Here is a 26,833-nt window from a genome sequence, read left to right on the forward strand (position 1 = left end):
GAATATAAATGCAGATTGGCGCTTGTAAGGACGGACTGTTGATAAGTACAGTCAATATCAACCTGACAATAACTGAAACCAAACCTGTCAGACTCAGGAGGTCTTGGGTGTAATAAGCAGGAAGAAAATCGCACATCATAACCATCAAACGAACAGAGGGTAAGCAGAACAGACCCGATGATGTCACTATACATTTCCAGTTGGTTAGTTTTTGTTTTCTTAAAAGGGAAAATGTTTGGTTTTATATTACAGGATTCACTATGACCTAGGCAAAGAAGTTGTGGGCACATACTGTTGTGGCGGGTTGGACTGGAATGTGCTTTGGAGATTACTTATTGGCCCAGTAATGCATTTCATTGTTGTCCACATGATATAGTAATACCTCTACTCTGATGTAAAGTATTACTGCTCCAGACGTCATGGCTTAGGAATTGTTCAACTGTTTTCTGTAATGCATTTGGCTACTCACCACTGTAGCTAATGATTGACAGAAGTTTTACAGTAACCAAGTTATTTATCAGGAAGAGACATATAAACCTCAACGTATCCAGACAGATTGGTATTTGTGCAATGAGACTGATCAGAAAACATTTATTTATTTTTTAGAGTAAACAATTGTACAGTTAATAAAGGACAAATCAATTAGAGAATAACACAATAATGGTTTTTTTTATACAACACTTGTTTTCAGTGTGGGTCTCAGGCTTTCAAGCTGCCCACTTGACAAAACTAGAAATATTGGTATGGCTGCATACCAACCGTCAACATGACGTTAATAGCATGTGGCTAGACTGTGCACGTACCTCCCTTTAGGCCAGGCCAGTCGAACAAAGTGTTCTTTTATCACGTGTCCATGTTATGTAAGATATCCGTAGATAACACATACCTAGAGAATGCAGTTTAAGATAGTGCCGTGTTCCAGGCCGACTGCATTGCGGACGCCTAGCTGCCAGATCTCACAACGCATGGATTGGTATTTAACATATCAGCTAACCACATCTTATGATATAGCAATCTGATGCCCGAATACAGTCAAGGACGTGGCACACAACCATTGGTTAATGCAATGTAATGCCTGAAATGTAGTTTGTCTGGAACGTGACTATTATAAAAACAGTGGTGGCGTTGTGAGATCTGGCAGGCATCTGAAATATAGTCAGCCTGGGATGTGCACAGCACTAATGACTGTGCTGCCCTTTTAGAGAAAAACAACATATTTGTTCACCAAACTGATAGAACAAAAGCAAAGGGCACAGCTCCACTGCATCAAAACTAGTTTTATTTAGAGTGGGACACCTGTGTTTGTCCCACTGTGTGTAAGAAATAATAAAATAAAGATCTCACTGCTCCGGACCAAAATGTTGCTGCTATGGATTTATTCTGTAAATAGAAAGTGAGTTCTGAAAAGAGCAAAATTGCACCCTTTAGTTCTGAAGTAATAATAGGAGCCGATAGAGAGAAATAAATTGGTTATGAGTCTCAGTTTTACAGAGTTTAGTTCTCATCTGGTGGCCATGCTAACGTGTATGTTTCAGCTTGTCAACATGACACACTCCCTTATAGACCTTCTGGGTGTCCTGGAGATGAGTTGGTTCAGGTTTTTCTGTGACTCTGTAGGACTTCCCACCCATCCCAAGAGGCGATGTGACAGACATTGTTGAAAAGATGTTGAAGGTCTACAATGATGAAGGATCCAACTGCATGTGCTGAGTAAAATCCGCTGTAATGGAACACAGGTGGGTTTTTGTCCTCTATGGATATTGAAGAAGAGGGGGATACATGGTCTTATACACATGTTTATTCTACCTCCCGACAATACAACACCCTGCGTGTGGACGCCTGTCATGAAAATAAACAATGACTTCCTATTAATGGTATTGATTGCTAAACACTCGTGCTGGCCCAGCAGGCAGTTTCGCCACAGCAGAGGGATGGCACAAGCTTTCTTAATTTGTCGTTCTTCCTGTTTTTTATTTGTTTCCGTCTTTTATGTTGCGTCAACATCCCTCAATAAAGCCACAACGACATGTGACAGACACATGACACTCACGCACAAAGCTATGTTTTTGTGAAATTCCAGAAGTTTTTGGACTGTACAAATGCTTGAACATTAAAAAATCCTATTTTTCCTAACCTTACACCTAACCCTAAATCTAACCCTAACCTTACACCTAACCCTAAATCTAACCCTAACCCTAACCTTACACCTAACCCTAAATCTAACCCTAACCTTAATCCCAAAAACCTCAAATTAACCCTAAAGCTTAAAATATAATTTGAACAAATTCAGGACCTGAAAAATGTCCTGACTTGTTTTCTTACCTTTTCAGGACATTAGGGTGAAATGTTAGGACAATGAGGTCCTGATAATGTAGGAAAACAAGTAGACACACACAAACACACTGAATAGCTCTTCTCTCTCTCTCAGCGGTGAGTGGAGCTGGAGGGCAGGTCTGAACGAGCATCAGTCCAGCTGTTCAGTGTGTGAGCAGGGGCTGAGAGACCCCGTCTCTTTTAACTGTGGACACAGAGTGTGCAGACAGTGCATCGGCAGCTACAGGGACCAGCCTGCTCCATCAGGAGACCCTGGCTGCCCCGAGTGTGGAAAGAGATCCAGAACACATTCTGAACCGAACCTACTACAACAACATGGTATTAGACACCAAGAAAGTAAGACACCTTTATGAAAATTATGATTATTTTTCCAATTTATATGTAAGAAAAAGTATCCTTAAAATGTTTATGGCTCAAAATGATTGACCAAGTACATTTGGATCTACGTGCAATTAGAATGTTCACCACCAATTTTCAAGTCACTATGCCAATGTTGTTCTGTTTGATTCTCAATTAACAGAAGACCAACATGTTGAGGAGCATAGAGTAGTTTCTCTCCCAACCTCCATTAGAGCTCAGGACGGAAGCACTATCATCGCCCCATTCATCTACAACTCTACTGTAAGAGACATCATCATCACTGTGCCAAAAACAGGTGAACACTTTATCATTCTCACACAGTTGATGTCTGTATGAACAGATACCGGTTTTAGTGAAACATCTCAGGTCAGATGTTATGTTGTGTTGTGTTGTGCAGACCTGGGATAACTATAGTTTTAACTATGCTTTGTGGAAAGTAACTATTTTCCCTGGGGAACAAATAGTTACTTTGGAGGTGACTACAACTATTTGAATACAGTATTTGGCAGCCATCAAAAACATTTTTTTTTCAAATAACTTGCATATAATCAAATACTTTCAAATATTATTTGGTTTTCTGAGAGTTATTCAAAATACTTTCAGATATGATTCGTTTTTTTGAGACCTGTATTTGAATATCGAAGAAAAAAGTTGCCTTTAAGTTGAAACTCTATGTAAACTATATTTGACTACCTTACAGTAAGTATTTGAAAAGTTGGTATTGACAACTATTCTCTGCCCAGTTCAGATGGTAGCTGATGTGTTGTCATACGGTTGATTTACTTACTCCAGGATTCCTTAAATTCATATTCAGAACTGTAGGATTCCTACAATAATTATCGTTTTTCTTTATTATTTCTAGAAGCCCCACATAGCTGTTCCACACAACAAGGGTAAGGCATCAAACATTGTATTTCTTGTAATTCTATCTACTGCCTATTCTTCATCAAGTGTTGCTACTGTTCTATATACTACTAAAGTACGGCCCTATACACTTTATTGTGCACATTCAATTTCCTGACACCTTATATCAATGATGATTGTCCTCTTTAGGAATAGAATGGTGGACTACTTTAACTCAGTCTCTGTCTTTTCTCTCTTTTGTTTCTCCAGTGAGTTGAGCATCAGTTCATTACGCCTGCCCCAGGCGTACCATACAACCTGGTATTTGACAGCACAAAAAAACAACACCACAGATTTAGGCATTTTCCCCAGATCTAATTCATTCAACTTAGCATAAATATATTTTGATCTGGTGTTTATTCAATATGGTGATATAAGTTTGAATCTCAGAATCAGTTAGCTGGAGCAATATACTCCACATGAATTTTTGTTATGAGACATTGAGTGGCTTCTGAGTGACAGAGTAAAATTATTCAAAAGAGGGTTACAATAAGAGTAAGGTGCTTTACTTCATAACTTGAACTTCATGTTTTTGTTTACATTTCATTCTAGTGAATGATATTCTCAAGACATACAAAGCCAGTCTGAGGAAGAAGTTTGCATTGGTGTTAGAAGGCACCGCAGTAGATAAAACTCCCCTTAATAGGATTTACACACAGCTCTACATCACACAGGGAGAGTGTGAAGGGGTTAATAAAGAACATGAGGTTCGGCAGATTGAATATACATCCAGGAGAAAAACATCACCAGACACCCCTATCGACTGTAATAACATTTTTAAACAATCACATGGAGAAGAGGAACGCATAAGGACTGTGCTGACGAAGGGCATCGCTGGAATCGGAAAAACGGTCTCAGTGAAGAAGTTCATCATCGACTGGGCAGAAGGACAAGCCAATCAAGATGTAGATTTCATATTTGTGCTTCCTTTCAGAGAGCTGAATCTGATTAAAAAACAATACAGTCTTCATGGACTTTTAAATGGCTTTCACCCTGAACTTTCTGAGATAGAAGATGTAAAGAACTACACTGATGGTGAAGTTCTGTTCATCTTTGATGGTCTGGATGAAAGCAGACTTCCCTTGGATTTCCAAAACAACGAGACACTGTTTGATATGACACAGATCTCATCAGTAGACGAGTTGCTGACTAACCTCATCAAGGGGACTCTGTGTCCCAAAGCGCTCCTCTGGATAACCTCCAGACCAGCAGCAGCAAATCAGATTCCCCGTGACTTGGTCAGCCGGATTTCAGAAGTACGAGGATTCACTGACACGCAGAGAGAAGAATACTTTAAGAAGAGATTCGGTGATGGGAAACTAGCCAACAAAATCATAACACATGTAAAGACATCAAGGAGCCTCCACATCATGTGCCACATACCAGTCTTCTGTTGGATCACTGCAAAGGTTCTAGAGGATGTGTTTTGTAGACAGAGAAATGAGAGAGGAGAGATCCTTACAACTCTGACTGAGATGTACGCTCGCCTCATGGTCATTCAGATAAACCTGGCAAATGAAAAGTATCAGGGGCAGAATGAGAGGGATAGACAGAAGATCTTGGCATCAAAGAAAATCTTCATTTTGAACCTGGCACGATTAGCATTTGAACAGCTGCAAGAGGGCAATATCATATTCGACGAGGAAGACCTGAGAAACTGTGGGATTGATGTTAGTGAAGCCTCAACATACTCAGAGTTTTGCACAGAATTCCTGAAAGAAGAGTGTGGGTTGTCTTCAAAGGTGTACTGTTTTGTGCACCTGACCTTTCAGGAGTTCCTTGCTGCACTGCATGTCTTTCACTGCTGTGTGAGCAACAACATCAAGGCCCTTGAGTCTTTCCTGGAGAATACTTCTGCAGCGCTTCCCTTGCATGAGTTGCTGAAGATGATGGTGGACAAAGCCATGAATAGTCTAAATGGACACCTGGATCTATTCCTCCGCTTCCTTGTTGGCATAACACTGGATTCCAATCAGAGATTGTTGCAAGGCCTACTGCCAAAGACAAAGATCAGCTCAGAGACTGTTGAGGAGATTAGAAAATACCTCAAGAATCCTGATGCACATCATGTGTCACCTGAAAGGTACATAAACCTTTTCCTCTGTTTGACTGAGATGAAGGACAATTCAGTTCAGGAGAACGTTCAGAAGTTCCTTGAGTCTGGAGAAGAACTGTCACCTGCTGACTGCTCAGCACTGGCCTATGTGCTTCTGATGTCAGAGGAGGTGCAGGATGAGTTTGACCTGGTGAAATACAACACATCAGAGGAGGGGCATGACAGACTGCTCCCAGCTGTAAGAAACTGCAGAAAGGCAATGTAAGGCTTCAGTCAAGACTAATCTCACACATACCAGAAAATTATCAAATCTGGATAATTCTAGTCCACATTTTTCATATGTATGTATGCTGAGAGACCTAATAGCCCTAACCATTTGTGTGCGTTTGCTTTCATTTCACTTATATATATATATTTTTTTTATCAGAACAACAGGTTGCATGAGATCAAGTTATTATGAACCGATCCTATTCAGCATACACCAAATAAAATAGGATTCAACAGTTTGCCATGGCCTGCACAACATCAGACTGAAATGATATGTTCTCTGTTTCTGCAGACTGTCTGGCTGTACTCTTTCAAATCAGGTCTGTGACACACTGGCCTCCGTTCTCCAATCTGCATACTCACCTCTGAGAGAGTTGGACCTGAGGAACAGTGAGCTGTTTGATGATGGAGAGTTTATACTTTTTGCTGGACTGGAGGATCCACACTGCAAACTGGAGACACTGAGGTCAGTACATTTGGAGACATCTTTATATCACCAAATCAAATTGTATTTGACACATGCGCCGAATACAACAGGTGTAGTAGACCTTACAGTGAAATGCTGAATTACAAGCCCTTAACCTACAATGTTTTAAGAAGTTTTAAGAAAACCAGAAACTGTAATATTGTTGGATTGTTTTGTTAAAAGACATAGTTTGGAACTTTATCTACTTCTCCAGAGTCAGATAATCTTGTGAAAACCATTTATATGACTGTACAGTGTAAAGGAAGTTAGATGCCAATGCTAACTACAGTAGCATTTGCTTGCCCTAAAGCTAGTTCCAATTGCGCTAACGCAAGTTGGCAACGTCCATCACACTGAACACAGAGACATAAAAATGGTTTACACAAGTTCAACTGACTCTTGGGAAGTAGATAAAGGGCATCGTTGCCAATATCCCAAACAATCCCTTTGAGGTTAATTTTCAGAGCAAGCTCTAATGCATTCTGTTTTCGTTGATCATAATTAGCATTAAGAACATCTTAAAAGTACACTGGTAGAAAATGGACAAACAATAATCTTAATGCTAAAGATGATGTTTATGTTTTTGGGAAGTTCATCCCAGCCTGTTTCAATGGTATGTTCTCACATCTTTATAGACTTACTGGCTGTGGCATCACAGGGGAGTCTTGTGAAATATTGGTATCTCTTAACTTATCTCTTATTGAGTTGGACCTGAGTTACAACAGACTGAAGGATTATGGAGTGAAGCTGCTTGCTGCTGGATTGTTGAGCCTACACTGTAAACTGGAGAAACTGAGGTCAGTCATTACTTTGTGATTTTCCTCTTTTTATGACTACTTGTTGCTGTAGTGTGTTGTAATGTTATTATTTCTCTCATTTAGGCTGAATCAATGTTGTCTGACAGAAGACTGTTGTGAAGACTTGGCCTCAGCTCTCAGCTCAACCTCCTCTCACCTGAGAGAGCTGGACCTGAGTCACAATGACCTGCAGGATTCAGGAGTGAAGTTGCTCTCTGCTGGACTAGGCCATCAAAACTGTAGACTAGAGATACTGAGGTCAGTATTTACAAACATACTGTATATTACTATGGCTTGGATTCAATCAGATTGAGCGTTAACCAGCGTCAACCAGCGTTGGAGGTGTAACTGCAGTATGAGGTGACATATCGGTGAGCAGCTGCTCTTGTGTGTCACAAACCAGTCCCTTTCTTATATCCCTACTGTGTTAGATGTTCTAAATGGCGCTAGAAAGTGTAGGCTCTATCGATGTTAGAAATAATGACTCTCCAATGTCAAACCATTGATGCGAGGCTAATGCATGTTTTCATGTTCATTTAGATGGGGGATTTATGCATCAGTCTAATTTGAGTGTTTGTAACACGGCTGCATGGGATTTGTCGGATTATAGTCAGGTGTGGTTTCGTTGTATCCAATGGCAGTGTCTGTGATCAGGTAACGCAACGAGCTGATTGTGGATTTGACAGCTCTAACGCAGTTCCACCTTTGACACTGCCAAAACAAAGCTATGCGTATGTCATTCTGATGTTATCTAGCCCTAGATCATAAAAACACCTTACTGTCTTTCTTGCTCTAACACTTGTATTTCCTCACTTGCTCTGATTTCTCTGATAGATGTTTTAGAAAGTTTATACTTACAATGACTGTGATATGTGGTTCTCTTACCTACCCTATTTGAATGCTGGATAAGCGTGCCTGTGTCATGCCCTGACCTTAGAGATACTTTATTCTCTATTTTGGTTAGGGTGGGCATTGTAGTTTATTTATTTCTAGGTTGGCTTGGTATGGTTCCCAATTGGAGGCAGCTGTCTATTGTTGTCTCTGATTGGGGATCATATTTAGGCAGACTTTTCCCACCTGTTTGGTGTGGGATCTTGTTTATGTATTGTTGCTTGTGAGCACTGCATAGCGGCACGTTCGTTTTTGTTCTGTATTGTTTTGGTGAGTTTCATTAATTAAACATTTGGAACTCTATGCACGCTGCGCCTTGGTCCATTTATTCATTAGATGATCATGACAGTCTGCTAAATAACCAACTTGTAGATGTAAATGCTTTAACAGAGGTTCATATTTAAGCTCTCACCAGCCTCAGTCATGTTGTAAAACCCAGAATTGTTTTTCTCTGCAGGCTGTCATTTTGTAAAGTCACAGAGGACGGCTGTGCTGTTCTGGCTTCAGCTCTGTGGTCAAACCCCTCCCACCTGAGAGAGTTGGACCTGCGCTTCAATCACCCAGGAGACTCAGGCGTGAAGCTTCTTTCTGCTAAACTGGAGGAGGCCCATTGTAATCTCAAGTTAGTACAGTAAATCTGTGCCAATCTTTTCATTTGTATGCAGATTTCTCTCTTATTTGAACCACAAGATTGAAATCTGACTTTCAGTAATTCCAATGGCAACACTTTACTTGATTCCTTGTCACTCACTCATTCCTTGTCACTCACTCACTAACTCACTCAACTCACTCAACTCACTCACTCACTCTCTGTTCCTCTGCCACAGTGTGGACCATAATGAAGAGATCTGGATAGAACCACAGCTGCTTAAGAAGTGTATGTATGTTTCTTTGTTTTAACATCTCATCTATTTTGGTCAATGTACTAAAAGAACACATTCATTATTCCTGTAAATGTAGTGGAGGTAAGACACTTTAGTGATGAGGTAGTTCAGATCCCACCTGTGACTTAAACACACGGACACATTGGGTTGATCCAGCTTATTTCCCCTCCTCTAAACCTCTCTTTTCATCCACAGATGCCTGTGAGCCCACTCTAGACCTAAACACAGTAAGCAGACTCCTATCTCTGTCTCAAGGAAACAGACAGGTGACAGGGGTTCGACAGCAGCAGCTGTATCCTGACCACCCCGAGAGATTTGACTGTCCACAGGTGCTGTGTACAGAGGGTCTGAGTGGGCGCCATTACTGGGAGGCAGAGGGGAGTGGCCACTTGACTGTCATAGGAGTGGCATATAAAGGAATCAGCAGAAAAGGAAATGGTCGTGTCTGTAAGCTTGGATCCAATGGCAATTCCTGGTGTCTTGCCTGCTCGAAGTACCATGACTCTGTCGACTACAATAATGAAACCACTAAAATAACCTCCCCTCCAAAGCTATCTGAGCAAAACAAGAGAGTAGGAGTGTTTTTGGACCATCCTGCTGGCACTGTCTCCTTCTATGAGGTCTCCTCTGACACAATGACCCACCTTCACACTTTTCAGACCACATTCACTGAGCCCCTCTATCCAGCGTTTGGAATCCAGAGTACAAACTCCTCAGTGTCTTTTGGGGTTGCCAGTAATCCTGTAGAGGCTAAGAGGCCATCGGTGGAAGAATTTCAAGAAATGGGTGGTATTTCCTTAACTGGAGGCGTTCTTCATAAAGATCTTTTCCATTACAGAAACTGAAGAAGCACAAATGTTTCTCTATTGCTAATTTGACACAATGATTGTGGTAGATGTTTCAATCGTAAGGTGACCCTGAAGAAATCACAATAACGTTCACAAGAGGGAAAAACGTCTGCATTGTGAATTTTAGTTTTCTTGCAAGTGAAAAAACAACAGCACTAGAGCACAGAGAAAGAGGATAAAAACGTGAAAGTCAATGTGAAAATGTGTTGATTACAACAAGATTTAAGAGCACGTTAAACCTTACAGCTTTAGGAAAATACCACCTACGTAACATAGTAGCTGCTGTAGAGCACAGCTGGATTGAATAGGTGTAAGTTTCAGGTATAAATGACTTGATGCTAGAAGTAGAGAAATATTGTTGAGACCTAATTTCCAAGGGTATGTACAGTATTTACCTTCACCCACTGTTACCGGACAGAGCCACTATCCTCTATGTTCTCTTCTGTTAAAGAATAAGGTTCCTTGTTTGGATATTAAAATATGTCCCATCTAGGCTACTTTAGCTGAGTTTACACAGGCAGCCCAATTTTGATATTTTGACCAATCAGAACATTGCCAGTAATTGGACAAATTATTAGAATTGGAACTTAGACTAAGGTAAACTTAGACTAAGGCTGTGTGTTTTAAACTAGCTTAAATATTGTTAGAAATGATGCTCTAATGCTTTATTAAAGCTGTTTTTAAACATAATTTTATAAAACTTTATTAGCTTATTATTCCTATTGTTTCTGGATAGTATCAGGTACAGGTAAAGAGAGATACAGGTAAATGCCGAAATAAAGGGAACACCAACATACACCAACAGCTTCAATGCACTTTGGCATAGATTCTAGTGTAACTCTATTGGAGGGATGAGACACCATTCTTCCACAAGAAATTCCATTATTTGATGTTTTGTTGATGGAAAACCCTGTCTCAAGGCCCCGCTCCAGAATCTACCATAAGTGTTCAATTGGGTTGAGATCTGGTGACTAAAAAAGCCATGGCATATGGTTTAAATAATTTTCATGCTCATCAAACCATTCAGTGACCACTCATGCCCTGTGGATGGGAGCATTGTCATTCTATGGGGCAGAGCCATAGTAGCCAAAATAATGGCCTGCCCAGCATTTTTATACATGACCCTAAGCATGATGGGATGTTATTTGCTTAATTAACTCAGGAACCACACCTGTATGGAAGCACCTGCTTTGAAAATATTCTTTGTATACCACATTTTCTCAATTGTTTTCATTATTTTGGCAGTAACCACTATGTTTCCACAATCCCAATGTAACTTCTCAGTCCTTCACATTAGAGACCTTTGGCTCCATCTGCTGGCTTCTGGAAAATAAAGCATTGCCAAAACAATTATGTGTCACTTTTTATCTACAAATGCCTTTTCACAATTAATTAATTAATGAGAAGGTTTCCTGTCCATTGGTGACATCCGCCATGGCCCTGTTCACACTCAGGTCTGCACAACTGATATACAATGCATTTGACACAATGGTTGTCATTACAACTGATATTTTCTGCACACAATCATTGTGCAGTGTCTCCACAATGCTTGTGTAATTAATGTTGTGCAGAACAAAATTGTGGCAAGTGAGTTGTTCATCAGTTGTACAACTTGAATGTGCATAGGGTCAATGGCTTCAGAAGTGTTTGGAGTCAGACAGATAGGTCTATCATTCCAGCCAGCCAGGGAGGGACGAAGAGTCCGAGGGTCCCCAGGAGACACACCAAGATGAACAACCACAGAAAGATCCGGTCTAGGACCATAGCCACATACTTCCACTCCTGCTTCACCTGAATAATGACACAAATTTGTTTTTAGTTACTTCAAACACAAAATGAATCACTGTTGAAATATTTAAATTGATAGAATTTGTGTTCCTACAGTTCAGGTTGTTCACCATTTAATAAAAAAAAAAAAACTTTATTTAACTAGGCAACTCAGTTAAGAACAAATTCTTATTTTCAATGACGGCCTAGGAACAGTGGGTTAACTGCCTGTTCAGGGGCAGAACGACAGATTTGTACCTTGTCAGCTCAGGGATTTGAACTTGCAACCTTCTGGTTACTAGTCCAACGCTCTAACCACTAGGCTACCCTGCCGCACCATTGAAATACAGTATGCAGCATTGTGCTCTGAAATATTTGGCATTGTGCGGCAAATGCCAAGTCCTGTATCCACTGGCATTCCTAACTGTAAAGCCCGATTGAGTTTTGTGCCATGTACCTTTTTTGATATATTTTAAATAATTATCCGTAGAAATAAACAATAAGTATCTTCAGCATACAAATAGCTAAAACTGAGGGTGCCTTGACGCACCATATTCTCTATTTTCAGAGTACAAATACTGTAGATAAACTGAAGGGGCCTGGGTCTGTGCTTATAGATCTGCCTCCTCAGTTTACATGTTAATGATGAGACCCTTGCTTACAGAGAAGTCGATATCCTCTGAACGGAGGTGGTCTGCGATGTACTGCACACCTTCCATGGCCATCTTCATGGACGGGGATAAGACGAGGAGCCGCTGGTCCTTGGTCATTGCTTTGGCTTCCTTGGCCAGGCCTGAGTGATACTTGCAGACAGCTGAGCAGCTCTGCTTCCTCTCCTCCATCAGGGACGGGTGTTGAGAGAGAGGCCCCTGCATGCCGTTACCCATGGAGGAGACCTCCTCATGCAGGCAGCAGTACTGGATGCTGCGCGAGCGACAGCGGATGCTGGTCTGGGGCTGCTCCCTCTCACCCAGGCCGTACTGTAAGCTGAGGGAACGCATCTTGGGCCTGGCCACGTGGTGCTTGTCCCTGGATGGGAAGAGAGGGTGGAGGAACAGAGAAGAGCAGCCTGGCTGGGACGAGGTGGTCGGCTCCTCCGGGAGGATGGAGTACTGGCTGGACTTGTCCAGGGGCTGCTGCTGTTGCTGGGGAAGCTTGGGGAGCAGGGAACCCTCCATGGGTCGGCCCAAGAAGAGAGAAGGGGAGCGGGCCAGGATCTCCTGGACCTCCAGCTCAGCCTCCAGCTCACCCCATAGCATGGCCCTCTTCTGCATGGCCTCCGCCAGCCTCTTCTTGTTGTCCTTGACCGCTGCAGGCCGCCGGATGAACAGGAAGCCGGGGACAACGTCCAGGAAGACGCGGCGCACCCAGCGGGGCATGGTGTCCGTGCGCGGCGAGCGGTGGTGTACGTTGAGCACGAAGATGGTGATGCTGATGGAAAGGGTGACGAAGATCATGGTGAAGAGGAGGTACTCCCCGATGAGCGAGATAACCAGCGAGGTGGACGGGATGATCTCGGTAATAAGCAAGAGGAAGACGGTGAGAGACAGCAACACAGAGATACACAGGGTGATCTTCTCTCCACAGTCAGAGGGCAGATAGAACACCAGGACAGTCAGGCAGGAGATCAGCAGGCAGGGCACAATCAGATTAATGGTGTAGAACAGCGGTAGTCTCCGGATGATGAAGGAATAGGTGATGTCAGAGTAGACCTCGTGGCAGCACTCATACTTCTTGATGTTGTAGTTGCCCACGGCGTCCACCAGCACCCACTCGCCACTTTCCCAGTAGTCCATCTGGTCCACATTGCCTGCCATTCTGATTAGGTCGATCTTGGTGCGGTCGTAGGTCCACGAGCCAAACTTCATGGTGCAGTTCTGCTGGTCGAAAGGGAAGAAGGTGACGTCGATGCTGCAGGAGGACTTGTAGATGGCCGGGGGAACCCACTTGATGCGCCCGTCATGGAACAGGTGGGCCTTGGTCAGGTGGGTCACGGAGAAATCACCATCTGCACTAGAGATAAGAAGGCATGATAGAGCTTGATTGTATGTTAAGGAATGGCCTGACAGATTAGACAATAAAGATAAATTGCCCGTCCACTCTCATTGTTTTTTAGTCAACAATGGTAGAAAAGAGTGGCTGTGGCTATATATACAAACAATATGTTTGTATTGCAGCATGTCCTATTGAAGTCGAATTGCAGTGGGTTCGCCACATAAAAAAATACAATTTTATTTAGATATACCAGGGGTACAACACTTAGACTCTTAGTGGCATGTATTCATGGATGCCAAGTGAAGCCAAGTGAAGTCAGGCTTCACCCAAAAATTGACATTGAAAAAAATAAGAAAAGATACAAAATAGTGTATCTTTCGTCACTCAGGTGTCCATCTTTTAGCCATTGTAGTAGACTTAACATAGGTGATTAGATGATGTTGAAATGGTGCTGGAAAAGTGGAGGCAGGGCTTGTTTTCTTTGCGAGTTGCGGTAACTGTCCATGGTTCTAATCAATAGTTGTTTAGTAGTTAGAAAATGTTGGAAACATTAACTTTCTTGAACATGCTGCTGTCATGTAACTGTTTGTTGTGTGGACTTCACCAGACAGATGTTTCTCTCTGGTTTTGTGATGAAACAAAGGTGTGGTTGAATTTATTCTGCCACTGTGTCTTCTTATTGTCTCGGCCTTAGGTCTTACATCATGGTTACAAGGCATATGAACTAAGAGGTTATAGAGCAAACAACGCAATTATCACAACACAGGTTGTAATATGGAATTTTTCTTGCTTGGCTTCTCCAGGGATTTTACCCATGCAACGCTATTGTTGACTGGCACTGTTGATTGGGCAGGATGATCTTAGAGTGGACTGGGTCAATCAGGTCACTTTAGGGATTATTCTATTTCAGAAATAATGATCTACTGTGGTATTGCCGTATTATATTTCCATGACTATGTTGGCATAATAGTAAAATCTACCTGTACCTATCATCTAAGATCATAAGAGTTGGTATAAGAAAATATGAACTTTGAACTGTAAAATGGTTTGGTCCATTTCCTGTGAACTTGTTGCATTGTCCATTTGACTTCCTCTTTCCTTCTGCTCTTGTGTGGTTTCCACTAGTTACCACAGTCACAAAGTATATATCGTAATAAATCACGAGAACAAACATTTGTTTTTTGGTCTTAATTGAAGTTAGGGTTAGGCGAAGGTTAGCAGTGTGGTTAAGGTTATGGTTAAGGTTAAAAAAAATCAGATTTTGGGGAAATAGGTGGGATTTATGAGTTGGTGTGGTAACTAGTGATGACCTTTTGAAAAGGTATGTATGGTTTCTGCTCTGCTAATTCTGTCATTATATCTGGCAATTATGTCATTAAAATAGTGAAAATATCATTACATGTCCAGTAAAAGAAGTGAAATGTGTTGCCTGTAAACATTATTCTTACGTTTAGTCTGAATTCTGTTTGTTTAGAATTTTCGTACACAGTCATAATGGAATGTTCACCGAGCACGAGCTGCTAGCTCTCTGTGTTGTTTTTAGCATTCTATGCTAGCTATACAGCCCAGCATGTTAGCGTTGTGGCTATGCTGTTATTGCTGTTGGTCAAACGAAATGAGTATTCATATTCTCTATGGGCACGGAGTTATATTGTTTTAGGTGAGCCAGGGCGAAAGTAAAGTGCCCATTTTCTCAGATAACACAGAAGCTAGAATGACGTAGTGAAGTCAGCATGTTCCTAATGTGGAGGAGGACCTCCCTGCAAAACAAAACTGTCTAATCTGACCATATTCCGCCGAGTTATCAACAAAATGTTTTGATGTAAGTAAAAAAACGGACCCGGAGGTGTTTTTAGTTGTAGAGTTGTGTTTAGTTGTTTAAGGTTCCAAACATATGTAATTTTCTTAACCAATCTAGTGACTAAATGATACCACAGGTTTCAAATATCATTCTAGCTGGTCTTGGCTGTTAGCCTGGGAGAAGTTACAGGAGAGATGGTGGGATGAAAGTAACCCAATGTAAACGGATGACCTAGAATCAAATCAAATAAAACCATTAAGCTCAGGCCAATGTTTCCTCTAGTTCATGTTGCTATTAGCAAAATATCAACAAGTGACTGAATGTTTGAAAATTATATAAGACATCATTAGAATTATGCCTGAATCAATTGACTTGATGGATCAGTTTCTCACATAAGCTTTTATTGGCAGGTTAGTGGTTAAAAATATACACTGAGCGATCCCTTATTGATGTCCCTTGTTAAATCCACTTATCAGTGTAGATGAAGGGGAGGAGACCAAGTTAAAAAGTGATTTTTAAGCCTTGAAATAATTGACATTCAGACGGTGAATGGGCAAGGCAAAATATTTAAGTGCCTTTGAACGGGGTATAGTAGTAGGTGCCAGGCGCAACGGTTTGTGTCAGGAACTGCAATGCTGCTCGGTTTTTCAGTTTCAACAGTTTTTTACTGTTTCTATCAAGAATGGTACACCACTCAAAGGACATCCAGACAACTTGATACAACTGTGGGAAACATTGGAGTCAACATGGGCCAGCATCCCTGTGGATGCTTTCGACACCTTGTAGAGTCCATGCCCCGACAAACTGATGGTGGGGGTGCAACTCAATATTAGGAAGGTGTTCTTCATGTTTTGTACACTCAATGTATATCTTTATAATTCTGTCAAGTCATGGAAATGGGATATGCAGGATGACTTTGCTGTTTATGAAGAGAATGAAGACGTTTATTGTATTAGGACACGAGGAGCGTGCATGACAAGGACAGCTGGAGCACCAGATTGGTAGGGCTAAGCATGAATAGTCATTGAAAATGGTGAAAAACATTTACAACATTCCAATTAAAGTGAGATGAGAAAATGATGGTTAATAGGCTGTGTTAATCTCGCCCTGCAGGCAGGTACAAAAGTAACGTTGCGGTAGTTCTGTTCTCGGTCTATTTAATTTGAACTAAATTACAATAGAAATGAAATTACAGTTGATAATGGTAGAGGACATACATTGCCTTCAGAATGTATTGAGACCCCTAGACTTTTTCCACATTTTGTTAGGTTACAGCCTTATTCTAAAATGTATTAAATCGTTTTTTTCCCTCATCAATTTATTTTATTTCACCTTTATTTAACCAGGTAGGCTAGTTGAGAACAAGTTCTCATTTGCAACTGCGACCTGGCCAAGATAAAGCATAGCAGTGTGAACAGACAACACAGAGTTACACATGGAGTAAACAATTAACAAGTCAATAACACAGTAGAAAAGGGGAGTCTATATATGTAACGGATGTGAAACGGCTAGCTTAGTTAGCGGTGTGCGCTAAATAGCGTTTCAATCGGTTACGTCACTTGCTCTGAGACCTTGAAGTAGTAATTCCCCTTGCTCTGCAAGGGCCGCGGCTTTTGTGGAGCGATGGGTAACGATGCTTCGAGGGTGACTGTTGTCGTTGTGCGCAGAAGGTCCCTGGTTCGCGCCCGGGTATGGGCGAGGGGACGGTTTAAAATTATACTGTTACATTGGTGCCGTGACCCGGATTACTGGTTGCTGCGGAAAAAGGAGGAAGGTCAAAAGGGGGGTGAGTGTAACGGATGTGAAACGGCTAGCTTAGTTAGCGGTGTGCGCTAAATAGCGTTTCAATCGGTTACGTCACTTGCTCTGAGACCTTGAAGTAGTAATTCCCCTTGCTCTGCAAGGGCCGCGGCTTTTGTGGAGCGATGGGTAACGATGCTTCGAGGGTGACTGTTGTCGTTGTGCGCAGAAGGTCCCTGGTTCGCGCCCGGGTATGGGCGAGGGGACGGTTTAAAATTATACTGTTACATATACATGTATACATTGTGTGCATGAGGAGGTAGGCGAATAATTACAATTTTGCAGATTAACACTGGAGTGATAAATGATCAGAAGTTTTAAGTTCCTCGGCATACACATCACAGACAAACTGAATTGGTCCACTCACACAGACAGCATCGTGAAGAAGGCGCAGCAGCGCCTCTTCAACCTCAGGAGGCTGAAGAAATTCGGCTTGTCACCAAAAGCACTCACAAACTTCTACAGATGCACAATCGAGAGCATCCTGGCGGGCTGTATCACCGCCTGGTACGGCAACTGCTCCGCCCTCAACCGTAAGGCTCTCCAGAGGGTAGTGAGGTCTGCACAACGCATCACCGGGGGCAAACTACCTGCCCTCCAGGACACCTACACCACCCGTTGTTACAGGAAGGCCATAAAGATCATCAAGGACATCAACCACCCGAGCCACTGCCTGTTCACCCCGCTATCATCCAGAAGGCGAGGTCAGTACAGGTGCATCAAAGCTGGGACCGAGAGACTGAAAAACAGCTTCTATCTCAAGGCCATCAGACTGTTAAACAGCCACCACTAACATTGAGTGGCCGCTGCCAACACACTGACTCAACACCAGCCACTTTAATAATGGGAATTGATGGGAATTATGTAAATATATCACTAGCCACTTTAAACAATGCTACCTTATATAATGTTACTTACCCTACATTATTCATCTCATATGCATACGTATATACTGTACTCTATATCATCGACTGCATCCTTATGTAATACATGTATCACTAGCCACTTTAACTATGCCACTTTGTTTACATACTCATCTTATATGTATATACTGTACCATACCATCTACTGTATAATAATAATAATAATATAATAATAATATATGCCATTTAGCAGACGCTTTATCCAAAGCGACTTACAGTCATGTGTGCATCATCTTATATGTGGTCCCGGGATAACCCACTACCCTGGCGTTACAAGCGCCATGCTCTACCAACTGAGCCACAGAAGGACCATGCTGCTCTGTACCATCACTCATTCATATATCCTTATGTACATATTCTTTATCCCCTTACACTGTGTATAAGACAGTAGTTTAGGAATTGTTAGTTAGATTACTTGTTGGTTATTACTGCATTGTCGGAATTAGAAGCACAAGCATTTCGCTACACTCGCATTAACATCTGCTAATCATGTGTATGTGACAAATATAATTTGATTTGATCAGATGGTCATGTACAGGTAGAGATATTGGTGTGCAAAAGAGCAGAAAAGTAAATAAATAAAAACAGTATGGGGATGAGGTAGGTGAAAATGGGTGGCTATTTACCAATAGACTATGTACGGCTGCAGCAATCGGTTAGCTGCTCAGATAGCAGATGTTTGAAGTTGGTGAGGGAGATAAAAGTCTCCAACTTCAGCGATTTTTGCAATTCGTTCCAGTCACAGGCAGCAGAGTACTGGAACGAAAGGCGGCCAAATGAGGTGTTGGCTTTAGGGATGATCAGTGAGATACATCTGCTGGAGCGCGTGCTACGGATGGGTGTTGCCATCGTGACCAGTGAACTGAGATAAGGCGGAGCTTTACCTAGCATGGACTTGTAGATGACCTGGAGCCAGTGGGTCTGGCGACGAATATGTAGCGAGGGCCAGCCGACTAGAGCATATAAGTCGCAGTGGTGGGTTTGCTGAGTAGAGTGTTGGAAGCAATTTTGTAGATGACATCGCCGAAGTCGAGGAACGGTAGGATAGTCCGTTTTGCTAGGGTAAGTTTGGCGGCGTGAGTGAAGGAGGCTTTGTTGCGGAATAGAAAGCCGACTCTTGATTTGATTTTCGATTGGAGATGTTTGATATGAGTCTGGAAGGAGAGTTTACAGTCTAGCCAGACACCTAGGTACTTATAGATGTCCACATATTCAAGGTCGGAACCATCCAGGGTGGTGATGCTAGTCGGGCATGCGGGTGCAGGTAGCGATCGGTTGAAAAGCATGCATTTGGTTTTACTAGCGTTTAAGAGCAGTTGGAGGCCACGGAAGGAGTGTTGTATGGCATTGAAGCTTGTTTGGAGGTTAGATAGCACAGTGTCCAAGGACGGGCCAGAAGTATATAGAATGGTGTCGTCTGCGTAGAGGTGGATCAGGGAATCGCCCGCAGCAAGAGCAACATCATTGATATAAAAAGAGAAAAGAGTCAGCCCGAGAATTGAACCCTGTGGCACCCCCATAGAGACTGCCAGAGGACCGGACAGCATGCCCTCCGATTTGACACACTGAACTCTGTCTGCAAAGTAATTGGTGAACCAGGCAAGGCAGTCATCCGAAAAAATGAGGCTACTGAGTCTGCCGATAAGAATATGGTGATTGACAGAGTCGAAAGCCTTGGCAAGGTCGATGAAGACGGCTGCACAGTACTGTCTTTTATCGATGGCGGTTATGATATTGTTTTGTACCTTGAGTGTGGCTGAGGTGCACCCGTGACCGGCTCGGAAACCAGATTGCACAGCGGAGAAGGTACGGTGGGATTCGAGATGGTCAGTGACCTGTTTGTTGACTTGGCTTTCGAAGACCTTAGATAGGCAGGGCAGGATGGATATAGGTCTGTAACAGTTTGGGTCCACTCACACAGACAGCATCGTGAAGAAGGCGCAGCAGCGCCTCTTCAACCTCAGGAGGCTGAAGAAATGACTGCGGCAGCTTTCCAATCCTTGGGGATCTCAGACGATATGAAAGAGAGGTTGAACAGGCTGGTAATAGGGGTTGCGACAATGGCGGCGGATAGTTTCAGAAATCAATCTACCCACAATTCCCCATAATGACAAAGCAAAAACAAGTATTCAGACCCCTCACTCAGTATTTGTTGAAGCACCTTTGGCAATGATTACAAACTTGAGTCTTCTTGGGTATGACGCTGCAAGCTTGGCACACCTGTATTTGGGGAGTTTTTCCCATTCTGCTCTGCAGATCCTCTCAAGCCCTGACAGGTTGGATGGGGAGCGTCTCTGCACAGCTATTTTCAGCTCTCTCCAGAGATGTTCGATCGGGTTCAAGTCCAGGCTCTGGCTGGGCCACTCAAGGACATTCAGACACTTGTCCCGAAGCTTCTCCTGCGTTGTCTTGGCTGTGTGCTTTGGGTCGTAGTCCTGTTGGAAAGTCACCCTTCTCCCCAGTCAGGTCCTGAGTGCTCTGGAGCAAGTTTTCATCAAGGATCTCTCTGTACTTTGCTCCATTCATCATTCCCTCGATCCTGACTATTCTCCCAGCCCCTGTTGCTGAAAAATATTCCCACAAATATTCCCACATTCCTACATTTGCAGAAAAATAAATGAACCTGTTTTTGCTTTGTCATTATGGGGTATTGTGTGTAGATTCCTGAATCATTTGTTTTATTTAATCAATTTTAGATGAAGTCTGTAATGTAACAAAATGTGGAAAAAAGTCAACGGTCCTGAATACTTTGCGAAGGCACTGTATATAATTTGCTTGACATATAACATATTGTGTCTGTAGCTCTATTGATCTGAGTAATTAGGGTAAAAAGAAAAGTGTTACTTTCCTCTCAGTTCTCCGTTACTATTCATCAGGCAGTTTAGACACATGAAACTAATGAAACTAATGCCTGTTATTTCTATATATATAAACTAACAGAAGTCCATCCTGTACTCTACACACAACACAGAAGGGAACTATTAAACCACTTTTAAAGGTAAGGAATCATGTAAGTAATTTCCTAATATGGGTGAACATTTAGGACATGTTTCAAAGTATATACTTAGCATGCATACTTAGCATTAAAACATTACATACTTGTTGTAAAGAACTATATCTGGTCTCCAGATTAGATGGGATGGGATGTGCATGGAGGTGACATTCTCGTATTCCTTTGGATTCCAGCAGAGCTTGTAGTCATTCCACTCCTGGAGGAAACAGACCAATAGAAACTCAGTGTGAGCAGATCACACTACAGATACAATAGATCATTCAGACACAGAAATGTTGTGTCATTTTGATTGGACTCACATGTTTCACCCAGACATTGGTGATCATCATTTGATTTTTCTCATCCTGATTTTGAGAAAAGAGAAACAGTATAAAGATGGTTGATGATGGTATACACCTACTCATTGTAGTATCTGCATAGACAGGCTGGGATTCAGTGAACCCTGTCATAACAATGTTTTCAAAGTGTGTTAGTTCTGACCATGCACTCAAACAGTACAGTCCAGAACCACTGTTTGATTTGATTTGATCTCAAGAAAAAGAGCTACTGTGTAAATGCGGATTTGACTGAATCGACAATTAGTATTCTCCAAACAATAGTAAATTAAAATCAACATTTTTGGCACTCAGGCGTATGCATGGCTTTGAAGGATTTTAAGTTTTATTTCCTCCTCACCACATCAATGAGCTGGGCAATGGACAACCCAAAGAGCACATGCACCACATCAGAGACATTGGCCACAGGGCGTGCCAGTTTGTTGTAATGGCTGAACAGAGTCCTCAGTAGCCTGTCCTCTGCCTGAGCCCGCACCCTGGGGTGGCTACACACTGGAGGAGGAGGAGGAGGAAGGGGGAAGGAAGGGGAGGAGGAAGTGGAGAACAGAATCATAGTTAACCTCAAATGTTCCCAACGTATTACTGTAGTTTTCCACATTGGGCTATTTCCTATAAATATACCCATGTGCAGTACATATACCTTTTAAACAGGACACTAAAATGCTGATTCCATGTATGAGGAACCCAAAGTGTGACCAATAATAAATAAATAAATATTTAACTACAGATACTGTTATCATAAAATAACATTATTATTTGACTGAATTTAGATTATTAAATGTACTCTAAACTTCAAAATGTCATTAGCAGTCCTTACAATGTTCACTATCCATTGTTCACAAAAGTAGATGCATCCAACTATTTGGCAGCATGATTTCTTAAATTGTTATACAGTAAATCATCTGTATACTAAACACAAGACTGAAAGTGGAATCCACATTAATTCAAACTTTAAGTACTTTGTACAATACATTTGTGTGCATCACAATTATCATAAGGATATCAACAACACATTAGTTTAAAAGGGACTGACCTTGAAAGGGAAGAAGAGACATTAAAATTCCTACAAGAGGATAACACTTGACCGAAGACATTTTCTTGACTATGTGAAATTCTTCTTCTACCCAGATTTGAAAACTCTTTCATCTGCTTGCGTCCACTGTTGTCATAAAACAATTACATGTTCACCTTCTGTGCTCTTTCTTCATTTTCATGATGCATTTAAATGATTCAATGGATATCTCTTTTCGCTCTGCGTAAAAAAAAGAGCAAAAGGTTGTCATGTCCCTTTTGTATGTTGATTTGTTTCTGACGACATTCCTCTGGAATCCAACCTCCTCTTTAGCATAACATCCTTGGCTGCAGGTTGCACAAAAAATGGACTTCCACCCTCTGTTTCCCTTTGTGCCACCACACTGTCAGATGGTCCTGTCTCTCTCTGTCCTCTTTAGAAGGTACTGCCTTTCACTCAAACACAAGACAAATGCTGCCGGTCCCTGTCCTCTTTCAACCCAGGACACTTAACCCTAAGGCACTTACACTGTCACTTCAAATGGGTTGGTACATTGTACTGTATTGTATGCGTACCATTATCTATTGAAAACGCATCCCTTAGAATGTGTTTTATCTCTCCATACAATACATATTCATATTTGAAAACAGATTTTTTAAGTACATGGAAAATTGTATATAAAATATATAACATTAGAGATCATGTATTCAGCAAACGTATTGCCCAGGTCAAAATGGAACTTATATGGAACTTAACTTAATATATTTTTTGTCCATCTTTGCCATCGTGTACAAGATCATCGAGACTGAAAAATGTGCTACTGTACATCAACAATTAGTTATGGCACTAAGTTAAGGCATGTGATTTATTGTCATGATAGGAGTCATGCATATACATTATTATAATATATCAAGCCTTTCCCTCAGAAAAACAGTGGCGTACTAAAGTATTTAATTCGGAGCTTTAGGTGAAAACATCACCGATGAATAAGGAAAACCAGCTTTGTTTCTCTCAGAGAAGAGGAAGAATGACTAACACCTCCATTTTGTGACACTAGCTGCAGCCTGAGAGTGTGAAAGGTCCTCTGGTTTCCCTGGTGATTCTTCACCTCTTGGGTTTGGTCGAGAAAACAACACATCTGCACGCACCTACCTGTACGCTTCTCTGAAAGTGGGGGCATTTTTTGTTCAGAAAAATTAATTGTGTAGAACAGGCACGTATTATGAAAATGTTGATAATATTCAACATGTATTATTCTGAAATGTATTGATAATAATTGGGATATTGCAAAACATATATACATACAGTTGAAGTCAGATGTTTACATACACCTTAGCCGAATACATTTAAACTCAGTTTTTCACAATTCCTGACATTTAATCCGAGTAAATATTCCCTGTTTTAGGTCAGTTAGGATGACCACATTATTTTAAGAATTTGAAATGTCAGAATAATAGAAGAGAGATTGATTTATTTCAGCTTTTATTTCTTTCATCACATTCCCAGTGGGTCAGAAGTTTACATACACTCAATTAGTATTTGGTAGCATTGCCTTTAAATTGTTTAACTTGGGTCAAATGTTTTGGGTAGCCTTCCACAAGCTTCCCACAATAAATTGGGTGAAGTTTGCCCCATTCCTCCTGACAGAGCTGGTGTAACTGAGTCAGGTTTGTAGGCCTCCTTGCTCGCACACGCTTTTTCAGTTCTGCCCACACATTTTCTATAGTTGTCCTTAATCCATTTTTCCACAACTTTGGAAGTATGCTTGGGGTCATTGTCCATTTGGAAGACCCTTTTGTGACCAAGCTTTAACTTCCCTACTGATGTCTTGAGATGTTGCTTCAACATATCCACATAATTTTGTGAAGTGCACCAGTCCCTCCTGCAGAAAAGCACCCCCACAACATGATGCTGCCACCCCCGTGCTTCACAGTTCGGATGGTGTTCTTCGGCTTGCAAACCGTTGTCAGGCTTTTTATGGCGGTTTTGGAGCAGTGGCTTCTTCCTTACTAAACGGCCTTTCAGGTTATGTCGATATAGGACTCGTTTTACTGTGGATATAGATACTTTTGTACCTGTTTCCTCCAGCATCTTCACAAGAACCTTTGCTGTTCTGGGTTTGATTTGCACTTTTCGCACCAAAGTACGTTCATCTCTTGGAAACAGAACGCGTCTCCTTCCTGAGCGGTATGATGGCTGTGTGGTTCCATGGTGTTTATACTTGCGTACTATTGTTTGTACAGATGAACGTGGTACCTTCAGGCATTTGGAAATTGCTCCCAAGGATGAACCAGCCTTGTGGAGATCTACCATTTTCTTTCTGAGGTCTTGGCTGATTTCATTTGATTTTCCCTTTATGTCAAGCAAAGAGGCATTGAGTTTGAAGGTAGGCCTTGAAATACATCCACATTTAAACCTCCAATTGACTCAAATAATGCCAATTAGCCTATCAGAAGCTTCTAAATGACATAATTTTCTGGAATTTTCCAAGCTGTTTAAAGGCACAGTCAACTTAATGTATGTAAACTTCTGACCCACTGGAATTGGGATAAAGTGAATTATAAGTTAAATAATCTGAGTGTAAACAATTGTTTGAAAAATTACTTGTGTCATGCACAAAGTAGATGTCCTAACAGACTTGCCAAAACTATAGTTTGTTAACAAGAAATTTGTGAAGTGGTTGAAAAACGAGTTTTAATGATTCCAACATAACTGTATGTAAACTTCAGACTTCAACTGTATATCTATTGAACATGTAGTGTTTTTTTAAAAGTTAACCAAACTGTCAATGCTAGCACTTGTACACTGTGGGTAGTCAAGCAGAACGATACCTGAGAGGAGGGGAAATACTTATTCTTAGAAGACTAGACAGCATTCCACCCATGGGATGTCAGAATTAGCAGAGCAGAAACCAAAATATCGATGAGTCCACTCTACCAAGGCATCTGGGGAGCAGCGGCAGTTTGACTTCCAAGGACACGCTAGAGTGCTTTTCCTCTAAGCTGTTCCACTCATAACAACCCCCACCTACCCACACACATCGAGAAAAATCTATAATTTGCTTTACTGTATGTTGCAAGTGTCAAAGTGCACCATTTTCAATTCAAAACAGACCATTTTGTTTAAGATGTGGGTTACTTTTGTGTCATATATATACTGCAAATGTGGCTTCCTACTGCATGTGACTGAAAGTCCTACTGAGTGATGGTATTTTCCAGAGTGGTCACAAGTGTATACGTGTTAAAAAAATAAATACATTTAAAGTGCATTTACGTGAATACAGATGATTCATGTTGGTATGTCTTTGTTTTCCTGCATCTTATTTACTCTCTGCCTCCCAATGGACATTGGCTTAAGATGCTACATGGATGGCCTTGTAGTTTTAGTCTATTCTGCATCACTGCACCACCGCGGATGTGTGTGTGTGTTTTAGTGGGGGGAGGGGGGTTAACAAATCTGAAAAACAAGCTGCTTGTGGTTGATGGAGAATGGGAATTTCTGCATAAAGTAATTCTGAGAAGTGTTAATCATTTGACAACAATACAGAATGCAATGTATTTTAAATGTATTTGACAGAAAACAAATATTTGAAAGCAAGCCTGGTGACAGTGAAAGAATGGGCCAAGTTTGTGTTATTGGGTGTTATTAATTTAGCAAAGCTGTGGACATTTAGCTGTAATTCTTTTGCCAGTTTCTCTTAATAGCATTTATACCTGATGCAAATACATAAATACACATTTAGCTACACTACATGGCTTCCCCGAGTAGCTGCATTCTCAAATGTGCAGGACAAAATGTATAACATGATGAAAATGCAGACACTAAGGGCTCCATTTTAACACACCTAACACAAATAAATAATGTAAATCTAAGCGCTGGCAGTAGTGCTATAGGTTGGGTTTTCACAATCAGAATTATGGGAGCAGTAACTGGTAGTGGCACAAAAGGGCTGGGTTTTGATGATTAAACAAGTTGAATGTGTGTCGAGGCTTGACCCCTCACTGGCCAATCAGAATGTGCGCCACGGCTAAATATGGTGCCTTCAGAAAGTATTCATACCCCTTGACTTTTTACACATTTTGTTGTGTCACAGCCTGAATTCAAAATATATTTTTTTTAAATCTCACCCATCTACACACAATAGCCCATAATGACAAAGTGAAAACATGTTTAGAATTTTTAGCAAAGTTTTGCTAATTAAATATAGAAATATCTCATTTACATACAGTACCAGTCAAATGTTTGGACACACCTACTCCTTCAAGGGGATTTCTTTATTTGTACTATTTTCTAAATGGTAGAATAATAGTGAAGAAATCAAAACTATAAAATAACCCATACAGGATTAATGCAGTAACCAAAGAAGTGTTAAACAAATCAA

At 41.3% G+C, this 26,833-nt stretch overlaps 2 protein-coding genes and 1 long non-coding RNA gene across 3 annotated transcripts; 1 reads left to right on the top strand and 2 right to left on the bottom strand.

Moving 5' to 3' along the window:
* LOC118400601 (NACHT, LRR and PYD domains-containing protein 12-like) lies at window positions 1–11,156 on the top strand. The gene is made up of 12 exons (XM_052473973.1): window positions 1–159; window positions 1,618–1,736; window positions 2,429–2,670; window positions 2,855–2,989; window positions 3,557–3,584; window positions 4,148–5,914; window positions 6,213–6,386; window positions 7,022–7,183; window positions 7,268–7,441; window positions 8,532–8,696; window positions 8,902–8,951; window positions 9,154–11,156. Exons 2-12 carry the CDS (start codon window positions 1,726–1,728, stop codon window positions 9,801–9,803), a joined length of 3,558 nt encoding a protein of 1,185 aa, XP_052329933.1. The 5' UTR covers window positions 1–159; window positions 1,618–1,725; the 3' UTR covers window positions 9,804–11,156.
* LOC127910383 (uncharacterized) lies at window positions 5,697–8,344 on the bottom strand. The gene is made up of 3 exons (XR_008074620.1): window positions 8,073–8,344; window positions 6,284–6,372; window positions 5,697–5,840 (listed from the first exon to the last, which is right to left on the bottom strand). It is a non-coding gene; the product is annotated as an uncharacterized LOC127910383 (long non-coding RNA).
* A 174-nt stretch (window positions 11,157–11,330) lies between the features above and the next one.
* LOC118400602 (neuronal acetylcholine receptor subunit alpha-4-like) lies at window positions 11,331–21,927 on the bottom strand. The gene is made up of 5 exons (XM_035797603.2): window positions 21,781–21,927; window positions 21,405–21,449; window positions 21,192–21,301; window positions 12,236–13,586; window positions 11,331–11,597 (listed from the first exon to the last, which is right to left on the bottom strand). The coding sequence occupies exons 2-5, from the start codon at window positions 21,432–21,434 to the stop codon at window positions 11,460–11,462; spliced, it is 1,629 nt and encodes a 542-aa protein (XP_035653496.1). The 5' UTR covers window positions 21,435–21,449; window positions 21,781–21,927; the 3' UTR covers window positions 11,331–11,459.
* Window positions 21,928–26,833: the final 4,906 nt, after the last annotated feature.

This window comes from Oncorhynchus keta, chromosome 21 (genome assembly GCF_023373465.1).
Source record: "Oncorhynchus keta strain PuntledgeMale-10-30-2019 chromosome 21, Oket_V2, whole genome shotgun sequence".
Lineage (NCBI taxonomy): Eukaryota > Metazoa > Chordata > Actinopteri > Salmoniformes > Salmonidae > Oncorhynchus > Oncorhynchus keta.

Bases quoted from the DNA above. Each gene is read 5' to 3' on its own strand.
- LOC118400601 (XM_052473973.1), top strand. The intron at 2,671-2,854 runs GTAAGACACCTT...CTCAATTAACAG, and splicing joins TGGTATTAGACACCAAGAAA to AAGACCAACATGTTGAGGAG. The intron at 7,442-8,531 runs GTCAGTATTTAC...TTTTCTCTGCAG, and splicing joins TGTAGACTAGAGATACTGAG to GCTGTCATTTTGTAAAGTCA.
- LOC118400602 (XM_035797603.2), bottom strand. From the start codon at position 21,434: ATGATGATCACCAATGTCTGGGTGAAACAT. The intron at 21,302-21,404 runs GTGAGTCCAATC...TGTTTCCTCCAG, and splicing joins CCAATGTCTGGGTGAAACAT to GAGTGGAATGACTACAAGCT. The intron at 13,587-21,191 runs GTATGTAATGTT...TCTTATCTCTAG, and splicing joins GATATAGTTCTTTACAACAA to TGCAGATGGTGATTTCTCCG.